At 36.5% G+C, this 19,373-nt stretch overlaps 2 protein-coding genes across 14 annotated transcripts in view; both read right to left on the reverse strand.

Annotated features, from left to right (window-relative positions):
• Positions 1-9,128, reverse strand: part of CCDC141 (coiled-coil domain containing 141) — a 227,767-nt gene extending 218,639 nt beyond the window's left edge. For all 8 annotated transcript variants that reach the window (XM_019838320.3, XM_019838319.3, XM_019838318.3 and 5 more), the window contains exon 1: positions 9,038-9,128. The gene's annotated coding sequence lies outside the window, so the exon portion shown is untranslated. The remainder of the gene's footprint in view (positions 1-9,037) is intronic.
• SESTD1 (SEC14 and spectrin domain containing 1) overlaps positions 7,386-19,373 on the reverse strand; it is a 157,817-nt gene continuing 145,829 nt past the window's right edge. For 5 of the 6 annotated variants that reach the window (XM_023259511.2, XM_045034077.1, XM_023259512.2 and 2 more), the window contains 2 exons: positions 17,317-17,438; positions 7,386-14,783 (listed from right to left, as the gene is read on the reverse strand). In XM_023259511.2, coding sequence (XP_023115279.2) covers positions 14,654-14,783; positions 17,317-17,438 — 252 coding nt within the window. In that variant the 3' untranslated portion in view covers positions 7,386-14,653. The remainder of the gene's footprint in view (positions 14,784-17,316; positions 17,439-19,373) is intronic. The other variant, XR_002744865.2, reaches the window with a different exon arrangement.

Below are 19,373 nucleotides of genomic sequence, written 5' to 3' on the forward strand. Positions count from 1 at the left end.
CCCCAGGACTGTTTTGTCTATTTGGCGTCTCTGGGGGTTGTACAAATTTTAGGATTGTTTTTTCTAGCTCTGCAAAAAATGCAGGTGTTAATTTGATGGAGATTGCATTAAATGTATATATTGCTTTGGGTCATATAGACATTTTAACAATGTCTGTTCTTCTAATCCCTTGAGCATGGAATTTTTTTCCCACTTCTTTATGTCCTCTTCAATTTATTTCTTAAGTGTTCTATAGTTTTCAGAGTACAATCTTTTACTTCTTTGGTTACGTTTATTCCTAGGTATCTTATTGTTTCTGATGCAATTGTGAATTAGACAGATTCCTTGATTTCTTTTTCTGCTGCATCATTCTTAGTGTATAGAAATGCAACAGATTTCTGCACATTAAATTCATATCCTGTGACTTTGCTGAATTCATGTATTAGTTCCAGCAATTTTTTTGGTGGAGTCTTTTAGGTTTTCTACATAGAGAATTTTCTCAACCACAAATAGTGAAAGTTTGACTTCTTGCTTGCAGATATGGATGCTTTTTCTTCCTTTTTGTCTGATTGCTGAAGCTAAGACTTCTAGTACTATGTTAAACAGTAATGGAGAGAGTGGACATCCAGGTCTTGTTCCTGACCATAGTGGAAAAGCTCTCAGGTTTTCCCCATTGAGGATGGTATTAGCTGTAGGTCTTTTGTATATGGCTTTTATGATATTGAGGTATGTTCCATCTATACCTTCTTAGTTGAAAGTTTTTATCAAGATTGGATGCTGTGTTTTGTCAAATGCTTTTTCTGCATCAATTCAGAGGATCATATTGTTCTTATCCTTTCTTTTATTAGTGTGGTGTATCACACTGATTGATTTGTGAATACTGAACCACCTCTGCTGCCAAGGAATAAATCCCACTTGATTGCGGTGCATAATTCTTTTAATACACTGTTGCATTTGATTAGTTAGTATCTTGTTGAGAGTTTTTGCATCTACGTTCATTAGGGATATTGACCAGTAGTTCTGTTTTTTAGTGGAATCTTTGTCTGATTTTGAAATCAAGGTAATACTGGCCTTGTAGAGTGAGTTTGGACGTTTTCCTTTCATTTCTGATTTTTTGGAACAGTTTGAGAAGAATAGGTATTAACTTTTTTTTTAAATGTCTGGTAGAATTCCCCTGGGAAGCCATCTCTCCCTGGGCTTTTGTTTGTTGAGTTTTTTGATTACTGATTCAATTTCTTTGCTGGTTATGAGTCTGTTCAAATTTTCTATTTCATCTTGTTTCAGTTTTGGTAGTTTGTATGTTTCTGGGAATTTGTCCATTTCTTCCATATTGCCCAGTTTTGGGGGCCAATATATTTCTCATAATATCTTCTTATAATTGTATTTCTGTGGTATTGGTTGTGATCTCTCCCTCCTTCACTCATGATTTTATTTATTTGGGTCTTTTATATTTTCTTTTTGAGAAGCCTGGCTAGGGGGTTATCAATTTTATTAATTCTTTCAAAGAATCAGCTCTTAGTTTTGTTAATCTGTTCTTTTTTCTTGTTTCTGTATCATTTATTTCTGCTCTAATCTTTATTATTTCCCTTCTTCTGCTGGCTTTAGGTTTTATTTGCTGTTCCTTTTCTAGTACCTTAAGGTGTACGTTTAGGTTGTTTATTTGACACTTTTCTTTCTTCTTGAGGTATACCTGTACTGCAATGTGCTTCCTTCTTAGGACTGACTTTGCTATATCCCAAAGGGTTTAGACTGTGTGTTTTCATTTTCAATTGCCTCCATGTAATTTTTAATTTCTCCTTTAATTTCCTGGCTAACCCATTCATCTTTTAGCAGGATGTTCTTTAATCTCTCTATATTTGTGGTCTTTCCAAATTTTTTCTTGTGCTTGACTTCAAGTTTCATAGCATTGCGGTCTGAAACTATGCAATGTATGATCTCAATCTTTTTGTACAGGGATGATTTGTGACACAGTGCATGATCTATTCTGGAGAATGTTCCTTGTGCACCTGAAAAGAATGTGTATTCCACTGCTTTAAGATGAAATGTTCCGAATATGTCTGTTAAATCCATCTGGTCCAATGTGTTATTGAAAGCCATTATTTCTTTGTTGATTTTCTGCTTCATCTGTCCATTGCTAGAAGTGGGGTGTTGAAGTCTCCTACTGTTATTGTATTGTCAGTGAGTTTGTTATTGATTTATATACTTGGGTGCCTCCAAGTTGAGGGCATAAGTATTTATAACTGTTAGATCTTGATGGATAGACCCCTTAATTATTATATAAATCCCTTCTTCATCTCTTGTTACAGTCTTTGTTTAAAATCTAGTTTGACATAAGTATGGCTACTCAGGCTTTCTTTTGTCATCCATGAACATGATAGATTATTCTCCATTCCCCACTTTCAATCTGCAGATGTCTTTAGGTCTAAAATCAGTGTCTTGTAGGCAGCATATAGATGCTTTTTTTTTTTTTATCCACTCTGATACCATATCTCTATCTTTTGACTGCATTTAGTCTATTTATACTCAAAGTGATTATTGAAAGATATGAATTTAGTGCCATTATGTTACCTGTAAAGTTGGGTGTTTCTGGTGATGTTCTCTGTTCCTTTGGTCTTTTTTTCTCCAAAGAGTCCCCCTTAGAATTTCCTGCAGGGATGGTTTAGTAGTCAAACTCCTTTAGTTTTTGTTTGGCTGGGAAACTCGATCTCCCTTTATATTCTGAATGATAGCTTTGCTGGATAAAGGATTCTTGGCTGTGTATTTTTCCCATTAAGCATGTTAAATATATCAGGATACTCCCTTCTGGCCTGCCAAGTTTCTGTGGACAGATCTGCTGCAAACCTGATCTGTTTTCCCTAGTAGGTTCAGGACTTTTTTTCCCTGGATGCTTTCAGGATTCTTTCCTGTCTGTATATATTTTTTTTAATTTGACCATGATAGGTCTTGGTGATGGCCGGCTTTTGTTGAATTTAATGGGAGTTCCCTGTGTTTCTTGGATTCTGATATCGGTTTCCTTCCCCAGATTAGGTAAGTTTTCAGCTATAATTTAAATAAACCTTCTGCTCCTTTTTCTTTCTTTTTTTCTGGGACTCCTATGAACAAATATTATTACATTTTGTGGCGTCACTCAGTTCTTTAAGTCTACATTAATGATCCAATACGTTTCTGTCCCTCTTTTTTTTTTCAGCTTATTTTCCATAATTTTATCTTCTATATCACTGATTCAATCCTCTGATTCATCTACCCTCAATGCCATTGCATCCATTCAATTTTGCATCTCCATTATAGCTTTTTAAAATTTTGGCCTCACCAGTTTTTAGTCCTTTTACCCCTGTACTAAGGGATTCTCTAGTGTCTTCAATGTTTTTTTCAAGCCCAGCTAGTAACCTTATGATTACTGTCTTATTTTCTGGTTCAGACATCTTACTTTCATCTGTATTGATTAAATCCCTGGATGTGACTTCTTCCTGCTTTTTTGGGGTGAATTCCTCTGTCTTGTCATTTTGTCTGGGTCACATTTAAAATTTTTTTTTAATGTTTACTCATTTTTGAGAGAGAGCGAGCACACAAGCAGGGGAGGGGTGCAGAGAGAGAAACACACACACACAGGTTCCGAAGCAGGCTCCAGGTTCTGAGCTGTCTGCACACAGCCTGACATGAGGCTCAAAATCATAAACCATGAGATCATGACCTAAGCCAAAGTCAAATGCTTAACTGACCGAGTCACCTAGGTGCCCCTTGACTGGGTCACTTTGTATGTGTGTATGATTGTTAGAAAAGCCTGTTGCATTCCTGCTCCTGAGATTAATGGCTATATTAAGAGGTTCCCCCCCCCGCCCCCCCCAAAAAAGCTAGATCCCAGGTGTGGTTTGGTCCACTTAATAAGCTAGATCCAAAATAAATAAAAATTAAATATAACATTTTTAATTAAAAAAATGGAAGCTAGATCCTAGTACCCCTACAGCCAAAATCTGAAGCACTCTATGATTAGACTTAGTGTGTGTGAGGGGTTTGTCTGGTCTTACTGGGGAGGGGTCTTCTCAGGTGGACTTGCCCTGGTGGAGATGCACCTGCAGGGTACAGGGGGGCGGCGTTTGGTGTTAAAGGTGTCCAGCCTTCACTGGTGTCGCTGTTTTGCTCCCTGAAGTTGGTCAGTGCTGATGGATGGAGGGGAAATGTTATCACTCTGACCTCTTATCCCTGGAGTGGGGATCTTGTGCCCACCACTCTTCAGGAAGTCCTCACAGAAGAGCAAATAATCACCTCTCTGGGTCGTCAGCTTCTTCCAGATCCCTGCCTTCACCCTGCCTGCATTTGAGCTATCTGCCTGTCCGGTGGCAAAGCACTCCAGTGTTTTACCTCAGGCGGGTGGCTGGGTTTCAAAACTCCAAATTTTAGAGGTTTGCACAGTGTGGACCATGCTGATCCTCTGGGGTTCTTGCTGCACTATGGCTGGTGCTGGCTTGTCCCAGAAATCAGTTGTGTGACTGTGCGGTGCTTCAGAGTTCACAGTGAAGTGCAGCTAAAAACCAGCACCAAGGTTTGCTGCCCTCAGCTGGTGTCTTTGTTCCTATGCTAGGACACAGGGCAGCATGCTGCAGGTTCCTTTGTCCCCAGAGGCTGTGCCGCCACTCCCAAAAGCACTCCAAGCAGGGGAACTGGTTCTCACTGTGTAACCCAGGAGATCCTCAGCCCACACTGTCAGCTCCTGGGTCTCCACCCTCCTTCCCCACCAGAGCACCACCAAGCCCACCAGGCACAATCCCAGCGATGGCACGGACTTCCAAAACGTCAGACTCTGCACTCTGCTCTTTATAAAAACTTGCAGTATTCAGCCCCTCTCCCTTTCCCGGTCAGTGGTTTTGGGGAACACTTTTTCTTGTGCAATTCCTGTGTATGCTTTCTCTCTCTCTCGCTCCTCTCTCCATGATCAGGGCTTCCTCTTCTTTGCAGCACTGCAGCTCTTCTCTCCCCCAAGTCAACTCTCTGCAGGCCCTACCTTCCATGATGTGGAGGGTTTTTTCTGCCTCTAGTCATGCAGTTTTGCTCTCCCAGTCCTCAAACCGATTTCTTGGGTGTTCAAAGTGATTTGATATTTATTTATCTAGCTGTGTTCAAGGGATGAGGCAAGACTAGGGTCTCTCAACTCCTCCGCCATCTTAACCTCTCCTGCAGATGTCAGTTTTATTATTTTTTTAATGTGTGTTTATTTTTTGAGAGACAGAGAGTGAGCATGGGAGGGGCAGGGAGAGAGGAAGTCACAGAATCCAAAGCAGGCTCCAGGCTCTGAGTTGCCAGCACACAGAGCCTGATGCGGGACTTGAACTCACAAACCATGAGATCATGACCTGAGTTGAAGTCAGAGGCTCAACTGACTGAGCCACCCAGGTGCCCCAAGGTCAACTTTTTATAGCCTCATCTTGAGAATTCTTGTTGCAACAGAGATTTCAGGATATAAGAATATACTTGGATATATAAGTATATACTTATATACTGTATATAAGTATAAGTATACTGTATATAAGTATAAGTATACAGTATAAGTATATACTGAATATAAGTATATTCTTATATACTGAATATATAAGAATATATTCAGATGTACTTTTAAAACACCCATTTTTGAAAAATTAGAAAATAAACAAAACTACAATGGTTTAATTCCACATCTCAAATGTAACTTAATGAAGTTCTGCAAGCATCTATTTTTATTTTTAAAAAAGGATAATATTCCCATAGTTTTGGAACCTGCCTTTTTTCACTCAGTAATGTATCATGAATATCTTTCAAATAGACTTCTACCAATGGTATCATTTTCAATGGTAGAATATTCTTGTGGGATAAATTTATTTAAATATTGGGGTTGTTTTGATTTTTTGTTTTTTTAAATATTTTGAGGGGGAGGGGTAGAGAGGGAGAGAGAGAGAATTCCAAGCAGGTTCCATGCTGTCAGCACAGAGCCTGACGTGGGGCTAATCTCACAATCCTGAGATCATGACCTGAGTTGAAATCACCAGTCAGATGCTTAACCGACTGAGACACCTAGGCACCCACCCACCCCCAATTGTTTATTCTTATAAACCCTTATAACTAAATATTTTTAAGACTAGACCCTTAATATTAAATTATCAAAGTAACTAAACTGGAAGGTAAGCTTCCAAAGGTAGCTAAGTTAGGGTTTGGTATAGTACAAGGCTATTTAAAAAGGGAATATGGTTTGTTAATAATTACATTTTATTTAATCATGGTCACAAATAAGCTTTTATGCTTACTATTCACTTTTCCAGTTTTTCCATCTATTTTTTGTTACTTTGACTTCTATCACTGTAATTCTCTTCCTTCCAGACCTGGCAAAAACTGGGTAGTTCTTGTGCTCATTTTGACTTTCACATAAGAGTTAGGATTATCCGAATATTTTGGAGATTTTACACAGAAGGTGGATCAGGTTTGTGAATACATCAAGTGTCTAATGTGAAATCTAAAGATGGTGGTGAATACTGTAGTAAAATGAAAATATTAAAAATAAAGATACATTCTTTTTGTTTAGAGACAGCGAGCATGAGCAGGAGATAGGGGCAGAGGGAGTGAAAGAATCTTAAGCAGGCTCCACACTCAATGTGGAGTCTGATGTGGGCCTTGATCCCACAGCCCTAGGATCATGACCTAAGGCAAAATGAAGTTGGACACTCAACCAACTGAGCCATCCAGGTGCTCATTCTTTTTATATATATATTTGCTTATATGTTAACTGTCATCCAAATGTACTTAACTTCAATGGACAAGGTCTAAGGTTTGCCTATTTCCAAATTTTACCAATTCTAAATTCCTGGTAGCCATTCTGGAGCTGCTACTATTTATAGCATAATACGATTAATTTTGTTATTTTAAATATAGCTAACTTTGTTCTAAAATGCTTTCCCCAGCCTCGAATACATATTCACCTTTTAAATTGTAAAAATGGACTTCTTGGTAAGATCAAAGGAAATTTAACCACTACCTATTGTGGTAAGAACCTAACAATTTCAGACAATGTAGGATTTAAAGGAAGCCCTGAATTTCTGTGCCAAACCTATGGGAAGACGGGATAGGGGGCTGTTGGACAGAGAATGAGAAGCACCAAGGGAAAGGGTATTTAGCCTCTGTCTTCTAGGACTCCACATTATTTCAGAATAAAGAAGTTACATTTTGTTTTAATCAAATATTTTAGAAAATACTGTTAGAAAAAATTTACAGAATACAATTCAAATAGATTCAAAGATGCAGAATTCATCAGATTGTTACACACACCAGTAGGACTTAATTCTCCCTAGATTTTATGAACAATCTTTATTAACAGAAACCAAACTTATTGTCCAAAGTGATAACGTATCAAAGAACTACATATCAAAATATACTGCCATTAATAATAGTTTTTAACATTTTTATTGCATTTACAATGTGTGGAACATCATAGGGGTTTACAGTAGAGGCCAAATATCCCAGCCCTTAAAAATTGAGTAGGAAAGATTGGATGAACCATACATAAATATCTTTGAACACAGGCATTAGAAACATACATATGATTATAATTTTACAGGTTTATACAGGTGACTACTCTATGTAATTTAACAGGGAGGAAGGGTAAAAGAACAGTGAATAACAAAGTCACTAGGGTGTGAAATAATTACAGCTGGGTGGTGCTAAACAAACAAAAAACACAGAAAATACGATTTGTAAAGGCTAAAATGTCCTGCAAAAAACATAGCTATCCCCTATCACAACAGTGAGGTAGAATTCTTCCCACCCTGTTTTCTGGTTTCTTGACCAATTGGGGGGGCTATCCCATCCAGATGGTTCTGTCTCACATTGCTGTACCCAAGACAGACTAGTAGCATATGTTTTTGACTACCCCTTCTACCCCAATTGAACAGAAATAATCTTTTGTTTAATCGGTCTTATTTCACTTATTGAAAACAGGTGGCAAAGTTAGTAACATAAACAAACCAGTGCTGTTTCTTCTAGCTAATGTATCACCATACTTGGGAAGTGCTTGAATCTTTCAAGAAGTGAAACTAATGCTAAAATTTCAGGCATATATACCCGTTGGGGAGCTACTTGGGGCAGACAGGTATTTCTTCTCTCAAAAAACACCAACTGCCAACCATGTTAACAATGCCATTTCTATCACAAACCCACTTCTAATATTTCAAACATGGATCATAAAAATAGTTTACACCTTTCTACACATCCAAAATAGAGTGAAAATCCAGGACACACTATAACCACATTGAAAAAGGTATAGCAGTTTCTTTTAAAACTACCCTATGACACAGAAATTCTAACCCTAGGTATTCATCCAAGAGAAACGAAAGCCTACATTCACATAAGACCTATGAATAATCATAGCAGCTTTGTTTATAGTTACTAATGCTGGAAACAGCCCAGGTATTCCTAAATAGGAAAATGGATATACTGCAATATAGTCATACAATGGAAGAATACTCAGCAATAAAAAGGAATGAACTACTAATACACCTAACATGGATAAACTTCCAAAACATAGTAAGTGAAGAGGCTTCTAGAAAGATTACATGCTGTGTGGCTCTATTTACATAAAGATCTAGAACACACAAATTTTGATTTGTGGTAGACAAAAGAACAGTAGTTGCCTTTGGGAGGGTGTGGGGTCAAGGATTGACTGGAAAAGGCAAAATGGGAATTTTCTGAGAACGCTTTACATTTTGATAGCACTGTATACATTTTCCACAACTCAGTGATACACACTTAAGATTTATGCATTTCACTGTATGCTAATTCTACATAAAAAATGTGGTAAGCATATTATTGAGCTCCAGTTGATATGTATGCTGAAGTTATTAGTAGGAAATGTAAATCTGTGTGCAACTTAAAATGCATAAAAAATAATTTGGATTGATGAACTGATGGGTGGACAGGTATAACACAAGCATAGCTAATGCTAACTATCACGTGGGTGATGAATACATTGTAAAATTTTAACTTTTTTCTATGTTTGAAAAGTTTTATAAAATGTTGGAGAATTTGAGGGTACAACACTTACCAAACAATGCCACTGAAAATTTCATTATTGATGTCATAGCAAGATAATCATCAGATTCTTCCGACCAGTGTCAATTTAGAAACTTAAGAGCCTGTGAAAAGATATTCCTGAGTGTGAGGTGAGGAATCAGCTCAGATCTACACTGGCTCAAAACTGTCAGTGACATTTTGATCCCCTCACACCTTTTAAAAATAGAATACATATTATCGACCATATATTCTGAGCAAATTTGTTGGCGATGTAGACTAACGTAAGAGCTAAGATAGAAGAAACATTCTTGAGAAATATCAAGCACAGAAACTTTTACCTGACTTCTAAACTAAAAAAGAACTAGGGCAAACTATAATAGAAAAGATGTGCTGACCCAAAACACTATGTGAGGTTTGATCATACCACACAGGTCCCTATGTTCTGAGTGGAAGGACATCTGATTATCCTGTCTCTCCAAAGAAGGACTTATTTGGGGGGGTGCCCTAAAGTGATGGCATGTAACTTGTAAATACTTCTAAGGTGACTCCTTCAGATTCACTAAGACTGGCCTCAGACTCCAATAGCCTTTTGTCAGAAGTAGTTTTCCACATGCCTAACAAAATCTGTTAGCAACACTGCACTTATTACCTAGTGGCTGGTAACTATTTTTAGTTATTTGCTAAGAATTTCTATATAATTGTATACACACACACACACGCACACACACACACACACACACACACAAACACCCTCATAAGAGTTAACAAAAATAATCTTGATTCTTTTAAAAATTTACTGCTTTCAAAATATTTAGTCACAGTTCTGACTTTCCTTTGATCTCTAAGTACTTCATGTTCTAGTACAGGCTCTACTTTTTCTTGAAGCACACGGACTAGTGTTGCCAAGTTTTCAAGTTTGCTCTAAAATATTGCAATTGGGTAATTTAGCATCATCTCTGTCAACGTTTTTCAGTCTTAAAACACACTGCTCTATATTTATGCTCTTTCACAGAGCATCCTTAGTTCTAGCAGTATCTATTACAGGACCAGTCTCTGTTATTATCACTGCCCAAGTTTATCAAGACTGCTCTTCTCTAGCTACAGCAGAACTAATGGTGGTCTCAAGTCATGCTTTTTACCTCTTTTTTAGGATACTTTAACAGATTTCTGCTTTTGTTGTTTCTACAGGCAGATGCTAACTCTCTGAGATCCACTCTGAGTATGACTTTTACTTACTTTTACTTATTTTTTAATGGCACTCTGTCATGTCCTGTCAACCTCAAAGTAGATGATACTCCTCACTTGTCTTCCATCTCGCTGGTCTACCATCCTGCCATAAAAGAGTTAATCTGTCAGATTTAGGAGTCCTGTTATTTACTGATGAGCTCACCAACTCCACCCTTAGTATTTCCAGTATGTAATTCTGAATGTAGGGGAAATGGAGCTCAGGGAGGTGAGCATAAACAATGTGCCATGTCTCCCACAACTCCATGCTCATCTGAGAAAAGAGCAAGATTAAAGAATGCTCTATTTTCCATTCTGAAAATATAATTATAGTAATAATTCCTTCCACTTTGGATAACATCATAATTTTCAACATTTTTTTAGTATGATTGTATTTATAGACGCAGAAAAGTTGAGTAATTTTTACAAAGGTCAGTAAATGGCAAAGCCAGATTCTGAAATCAGATACTCAAACTCCACTCTTTCCATTATATTCAGTACAGCTCTTACTTTAGCTTTTTTATGATCTTTACTATTCTTGCCACTATTTATGCTTCTTGGCTAAATACAGACATTTCTAAAGCACACAATGAAGCCACATAATATCAGATGTTAAATCAGTACTTAATTTTGCCTCATCAAGGTATCTGCTGCCCTCCATACCAGGAGTGGATTTTCCATTTTCTTCAATTGAAGCTTTCTATTTTCAGAACTGAGAGTTAACCTTGGAAAGTTTTCTAATTAGGTTAACTCGGCAGGTATGTTTCAGCCCATCTTCTTAATTCTAGAGGATTTCTCTTTTGGGTATTTAACCAAAGTTATCTCAATCACGCTAACTCCTGTCACTGATATTTACTGATGATAGTTCCCCATATCATTTTCAATAGTTTAGGATGTGGAGAACTTAGCAACCAGAGCATGTGCAGTTCCTAGTAACCACAGGGTTTTACTATGGGAAAAGTACACAGCAATCTCCAACCTCTCTGGCAGGGAACGTACAATGTAGTAGAGGATTCTGAGTTCTTCCTCTGATTATATCATGAAATACGTTCATATACTGTCACAATCACATCACTGGTTACAATAGGTTTAGAACAGAGAGTATGGTTTGTGCAGCACTATCAGAAAAGTAATTGTCATGTTCAGTTCACCTTAGATTCTGCCAGCAACAATAATAAACTAAACAGCACACTCCATATTTCAACTGATGGGGTAATGAAACAACACACAACACTAGGTAACACTCAGCAACCTGGCTAATTTAAATGCCTATAAAGTGAGAGTAGTATCCAATCCTGTACCCAGTGATGAAGCCTAGACCTGCCATCATCATCCTGGCTGGCAGGGTGAGCCGTCTCATCACCATCAGCAATGTGTTGCCAACAATGGGAACTGGGAATGAAGTCAATTTTTTTCTGAAATCAAGGTACCATCTTTGCATCTGCTGGGTCAGACATGTGAAGAAAAGCTGTCAAAACTTATATATTGAGCTAAGAGAGGAGCAAATACACAATAAGAAGGCAAGAGGAAAAAAAATCCCCCAAACCAAAACAAAAAACCAAACAAAACTAGCCCAATGAACACTCCAAGAATTCCCTGAGATGAGCTAAAGTGATGTGGAAAGTTGTGGCATATACCAATAGATGGCATGTAGAAATGATGGTTCTTCCTCCAGTTGTGGACCAACGTCAATTTATGATGTACAAAGAACTCATGATTTCAAACAGACTGCAGTCACTTCCTTCATGTGTACTCTAAGTACACTATGATGCTACAAAACAAAATCACGTTAGGGCATTGTTGGGTTTTCAATCATAACTGTACGTGTATGTACAGATATACATATAGAAAGTAGCAGCAAATTTACAAATGAAGAACAATATCATGTCAAAAGCATATTCCATTTCATCTGAAATAGTCAAGTTACAAATAACATTTCCAGATGCTGCCTTACTCTTGCTGTAGGCAAATAGCTTAAGGCATATTAACAACTAACTCACTGGACAATTAGTAGTCGAGTTGATGATAAAACTAAGAGCCCCTTTACTTACAGTGTAGTTCTTTTCTAGCAAAGTCTTAATAAAAGCACTCTAATCACTATGAAGTTCAGTAGAATAGATATTGAGTGTAACTAAGTATCTAAATTACCTAATATATAAGTATCTGAAACACCAAATCACTTCCTTATGAGTAGATTCATTCATAAGTCAGTCATAACTTTAAGAAATATATTTAAAACACACTTTAGACTATCATATAAGGGGGACTATTACTAATGCCTACAACAGACCATTCACATACAGAAGAAGTAAAGCAACTATTACATATGAGGAAAAGGCTGGGAACAGGAGAGTCCCACAAGATTCCTTCCCTCAAAAGAGATTATAATGTAGCAGGCACAGACATCAATAAACAATTGTAGCATGTGGTGAGCACCATTATGAAGACTGAAATGAAGAATCACAAAAGTCCATACTCAGAAGTTAAGTCCTAAAAGACTTGAGAGGATTATCAAATATAGAAAGAATTTCCTGGATGTTTTCAGAAGCAGTGGCAGCATAAGAAAAAAGGGGGCAGAAGTTTCTCCCAGATTTTCTGGCATGTTTGACTATAAAAAAAGGCTGCACCTTTAACCAAAACTGCTCACAGAGAAGAAAGGTGAAAAATATGTACTTCATCTAGGAAATGTCAAGTGGGTAGTTGAAAGTATGGGTCTAGAATTTTGGACCATATACGTAACAGAGAATGCTGGGATAAAACAGAAACCCTAAGGATGAGATACCTCCAGAAGCATTCTGAAGACAGAATCTGAAAGCACATTTGAGTAGATACACTTTAAGTTAAGAGCTGTGTGACTGTACTCACGGTTATGGCAGAGGATAACATCTTCGAGGGTAGAGACACTGTCTAGGAAAGGCTGCTAAATGGTGTAAATGTTGCAGAGACAGAGGACAAGGAACGCAGACAGAGGGCAAAAAAATTATTCAATTCAGTAACTGAGAGCACACTGAGTAGAGTTTCACTGAAGTGCTATGTCACACCAGGCTGCAAGGTGCTGAGCAGTGAATGGTGAGGATGCAGGGAGAATGGATATGGATTTCTCCGAGAAGTCTGGCAGTGAAGAAGGCTGGAGAAATCGGTAGGTGCAGAGGGATTTTTTTGCATTGCAAGATACATGAACATCACTGAAGACATGAAAAGAAACCAGCATACAATTCTTTGCATAATTCTGTATTGATCACAGACTAAAAAAGTATTTTTAATCTTTTTCAAAAACATTTTCTGAAATAAAAATTAACACAAAAATTAAATACTTATTTTACCATTTAAACTTAATATAAACTTAAAAGCACTAACATTTTATAAATTTTATTTCTAAAAGAGTTGTACAATTTTTGTTACTAGACTACTTCAGAATTTTGCTTCTAGTATGAGAAATTAAATTTTATTGACAAATGCTATTTTAGCTCCAGTAAGATTCCTCTGATATAAAGGATTACACTTAAGTAATTATGTATGCCTTCTTCCCCATACTCCTCCCCAAAGATAAAGTATCTTCAAGGTAGGTAATAATTTGGATAACATTTTTCAAATTGAAGAAGAGAACAATCAGAAATAGTATTCCATTATTTTTAAGTTCTTTAAGATCTAAACTTATTATTTCTCAAAATTAAACATGCTTATTATATACACATGCTTACATATGAATTTCCTGGCTAAAATACATGCAACAAACATGAAAAAAACAAATACTATGCCAGCCTCACAATCCTAAGAATGCCCTTTTAAATAAGGCACTCATGTCTGGAAACAGGATATAATCACCAAATTAAATAAGATGTTTAAAAGAAGCTTTTTATTAAGCACAAACAACTTTTAATACATTATCAATACAAATAGGAAACTGTCTTTTAATGAATATGATATATCAAAGATCTGAAGATTTTCTTCATACTGACACAATAAAAATAATCACTTTTGAAGAATTACAAAGTAAAATTTTTGAGTACACCACTGTCTACTAGTAACAATTTAACTATTATCTAAATTTACTACATCACCTGGGGAGAAAGGTCAACCATTTTTATAGAGAGAATTCCTAAACTCTTATTAGCACCATTCAAAGCTTATTATCAGTTGTTCATCTACAAATTGACAGGTCAGGTAAAGCTTTAAAGCAAGTTTTCAGTGCAATGTTTACAGTTCCTTCTTTTAAGATACTTGGAGTCTATGGTCTCAAAGCATGTTAAATAATTATGCCTTGGTAGTTGCAAAGTGTTAACATGTAGAGAGAAATGTAAAATGGAGAGAAATGAGGCTTATTCTGACTGTGAAATGTATCTTAATGTATTGCAGCTAATGCTGTAGTATGCCAACGACATGCGGGATTATGAACTGCAGATTTGTGGGAAGCTGGTAGCTATTAGCTCTCTGTGGTCATCATTTCAGGATGTCTCAGCTGCTGCCTTTTGAGACTAACCAGTTTCATCCTGTCTCTGATGTGTTCTGCGGTGGAGGCCATGTCACTTGGACTCCCAAAATATTGTTCAGTTCTAAAAATCAAAAGAAACAGAAAAACCCCAATCAGGTTAATATAAATCCACTGACCATAGCAAATTCAAAAGGAAGCAAAGATTATCATAAAAATTATCTATGTGATAAGGCATTAGTTCATTTGCAAACCATACTGTTTATCTTTGAGTAGTAATTCGGTAGGACAAACTTTTTACATTTTTTATTCTTTAAAAAAAAAAAAAGATTTTGAGAGAGAGAGAGACAGCATGAGTGAGGGAGGAGTAGAGAGAGAGGGAGACAGATAATCCCAAGCAGGCTTCATATTTCATGCAAAGGCCAACGCAGGGCTCGATCTCATGAACCATGAGATCATGACTTGAGCCAAAATCAAGAGTAGAATGCTTAACCAACTGAGCCACCCAGGTGCCCTGCAGAGAAACAGTTTTATAAATGGCATAAAATATCTGAAGATATGTTGAAAGAAATAGATTAACTGTACTAAATGTTTACTTATGACAATCTCAATAAACTGAACAATGCAACCCAACAATGAAACCATAAAAGAAACAAACACTGGAGATATTTACTTTTCAGCTTAAGGTGCATAAGCAAACACAAATATAAAACCTGTATGTGTCCTTCAATGATAAGGGTTATGTACACCAACTGTCTAATATAGCTGGCAAATAAAATATCTGTTTCATGTTAAGGCATCGCTTGGGACTTTAATAGATAAAATCATTTAATGTTATCCTACTTGAAAAGATAATGTATTTGGAGCCACTAGAATCTTTTGGAGCTAGAAGAGTTCTTAGAAAGTATCTGGTTATGATCTGCATTTTTTAAGATCAGAAAACTAAGGCCTAGAAATTAAATGACTTAACTAGGCTCACACAGTGGGGAAACCAGGATTTGAACCTGAGTCTTCAAGCAGTGAATTCAGAGAGATCATCTAATTTATTTTTCCAGGACAATGTGACAAAAGAGAAATCTGAATAAGCTTGCTATCAAACAAACTTTGTATAGCATCAAAAGGTTATCCTACAAATGGAACAGAATAGTAAATCCACATATTAAAGGTGGTTGTAAAATCTGAACACACAGTACTTATTCTTCAATCTTAAAAACATGAGGAAATGCCATATGACTACTTGTAGAAGGAGGAGAAGCCCAAGCAAAAATGCCAGTTATAGATGCTCCTAGGCTGACCTGAGAAGAGGAGATGCTGTAACACCTGGCTGTGAAATGCGGAAACAGGAGTGGGGCTTTCCTGGAACAACCAGAAGGCGCCCCTTCAATATTGTTATAAGCTGAATTTACAAACTTTCAGATTTTATTCTTTCATACACTGCAGATATGTAACATGTATTTAGGTTATTTCTGATGGTTCAAGTTTGGCTATGACCAAAGATTATATAAATATAGATAATGAATTATATTCTTTCAAGGGAATAAAATCGTATCTTCCCCAAATAAATTCCAAATAATCACATGAAGTTCATGACACAGTAGTGGCACTTACTATGTATCAGATTCAAGTAATTTATATACATTCAGCTCACATAATTCCCCTGCCCCTGTAACCTGAGGAGGTATGAATAATATATCCCTATTTTATATCCCTACTTTTTAGATGACAGGATTGAGGCACAGAAAGGTTGAGTGGCTTGCCCAAGGTGTTACAGCTACTAAGTGGTAGAGTTGAGATTTAAACCTAAGAAATCTGATTCCAGAGGCCACAATCCTATCCAGTATGCTATTCTACAATGTAAGATAGATGTATCCAGTGACTTCGCTTCTCTGTCATTTGAATTAAATATCCTCTGGATTACTTCTAAACTATTTTCACTGAGAAGGTCTAAGATCCTCAGGGATGAAGCTCCTTCAGATTCATTTACTGGCCCATTTATTTGCATGAGATTACTTCTTACTTTTACTATCATCTTTTGAAATGTAAAAGGAATGTGGGAATCAGGACCCCATCGTTTTACAAATGAAGAAATTACGAATCCGTACAGCATATTGGAAAGAGAATGGGTTTGAAGCCACACAGACCTGACAGTGTATTCCAATTCCACTTATAAGCTGTGAAATCCTGAGCACCTCACTTAATCTTTCTGAGCTTCAGTTTCTACATCTGTAAATCAGGAATAATCACACTGGTCTAGCACTGTTTGGTCAAAAATAGTGAAATGAAGTGCTTAACTTAGTGTTTGATAAATTATAAGCTCACTATACATTACACCCCTCCACTCCCCTTCCCTTCCCTGGATGAAGCCCAAAGTCACCCTACTCCCTATCATCACAGCCAAGGCTAGAACCCAGGAGTATCAACCTCATCAGTGATCTTTCTTCTACAACAAGCTGTCAAGAAGCACATTTGATAGCAAGTACCAAATCCACTTTTGCTAACAGTTGAGTTTGCATTTCTTTTCATTACAAACTAATTTATTGTAGAAACTGAAGATGTGAACCAAAGCTAACTTATAAGAAACAGATTTTCCTCTCTTGATGATTTCACTTTAAGACCTCACCAATAAAAAGACAAGATTATAAGAACATGTACCATACCCATCAGGATAAACTACAGGAACAGTTAATCTATCCAAAAGGGATTTCCCAACCGCTTCAATTTCATCAAACTGCTCCTCATCATTAATAGCCTCGGGTTCTTCTGGACAGTCTTGCAAAATCTGCAACAAATAAAATGGTGTCATCAATCAAGAAATATAGAAAGGCAATCAAGCTCATGTAAATTCAGTAGATTGAAGGTATTTTTGTTTTGTTCTTAGCATCTTCATGTACACACCCTTATACAAGATTGATTACTGGTGAAACTGGCTCAAAAAATCCTAACAAAATGAAATACATAATCCTTACTAATAATATATAATGAGAATACAAAAGGTCTACAGTGATTTCCAAGAAAAAATAATACTAAACTACTATTTGGAAAGTAAGTTCAAACTGCACTTACAAAGTATTCCTTCATTCATTAAGTATTTATTGTACTAAATGTTTATTTAGCAGCTTGGGATGGGACTGAGATATAGATTTTGATCTCAAACAGCTTACAGACTTAAAAAATGAAAGAGGGGAGCCTGGGTGGCTCAATCGGTTAAGCATCCGACTCTTAATTTTGGTTCAGGTCATGATCTCACAGTTCATGATATTGAGCCCTATGTCAGGCTCTGCACTAACAGCACAGGGCCTGCTTGGGATTCTCTCTCCCTTTCTCTGTCCCTCCCTTGCCCTCTTCTCAAAATAAATAAATAAACTTAAAAAAAAAAACTTTACAAAAATGAAACAAAATATAAATGCAAAACCACGTATACTCAAGTATACAAACACAGAACTGATGGGATGACCTAGACAGACACTACAGTTATTTTAAAAATTGATCTGCTGACTTACCTGATGTAAACTGTTAAAACTATAATTCACATATAGAAAGTTCTGTAGTCCTTGATAAAATATTACTTTTTCCTTAACTATTACCATTTAAATTTAGAAAGGTGAGGAAAGGGGAGGAGAGGAAGGAAGAAAGGAAGAAAGAAAATGCTGTAATTTATAATAGCTAAGTCTAAAGGTACTGACCCACACTGATCAACATAGTAGCAACCAGCCACATGTGTCTTGTGACACTTGAAAAGCAGCTAGTCCAAACTGAGATGTGCTGTAAGACTAAGATGCACACTAGATTATAAGAAAAATAAACATAAAATATGGGGGAAATGAGAAGTATTTATTTTTGCAACTTTTTTTGCATTGTATTTTACTTAATCCAATCTGTTCACTTCAGCATTACTCATAAAGAACCTTATAAGAAGTTCTAGATTCAATTTAAGTATCTTCTCAGTCATTATACTATGTAAGTTACTTAGAGTTATATTTATGCATATTGGTATAAAATAAAACACAGTCAAGAAGAAAATACCATCTGATAACAAAAAGCTTTACAAAGGTTTGAACAGTAAATAACTTAAAATTGAGATTACAGGCATGATAAGAAAAAAAGGCCAGGTAACAGAAGGAAAAGAACAGTAACGTTCTATGCAAAAAACTCTCAACAATTTACATTCTTATAGGACCTCTTAAGAGAAGTCTAGACCTTAAAATGTCCTTGCAGAAACATTTTATTTTTTAAAGTGTTTATTTAAATTCGAATTAGTTAACATACACTGTAACATTAGTTTCAGGTGTACAATATAGTGATTCAACCCTTCCATATAATACCCTGTGCTCATCACAAGTGCATTCCTTAATCCCCATCACCTGTTTAATCCCCTACCTACCTTCAGTTTGTTCTCTATAGTTAAGAGTCTGTTTCTTGGTTTGCCTCTCTCTCCTTTTTTTCCCCCTTTCCTCATTATTTTGTTTCCTAAATTCCACATATGAATGAAATCATATGGTATCTGTCTTTCTCTTATTTCGCTTAGCATTAAACTCTCTAACTCCATCCATGTGGTTACAAATGGCAAGATTTCGTTCTTTTTTATGGCTGAGTAATATTCCATTGTGTAGATATACCATGCCTTCTTTATCCGTTCATCTATGGATGGACGCTTGGACTACTTCCATAGTTTGGCTATTGTAGATAACGCTGCTTTAAGTATCAGGGTGTACGT

Source organism: Felis catus, chromosome C1, assembly GCF_018350175.1.
Source record: "Felis catus isolate Fca126 chromosome C1, F.catus_Fca126_mat1.0, whole genome shotgun sequence".
In the NCBI taxonomy this organism is placed as follows: Eukaryota; Metazoa; Chordata; class Mammalia; order Carnivora; family Felidae; genus Felis; species Felis catus.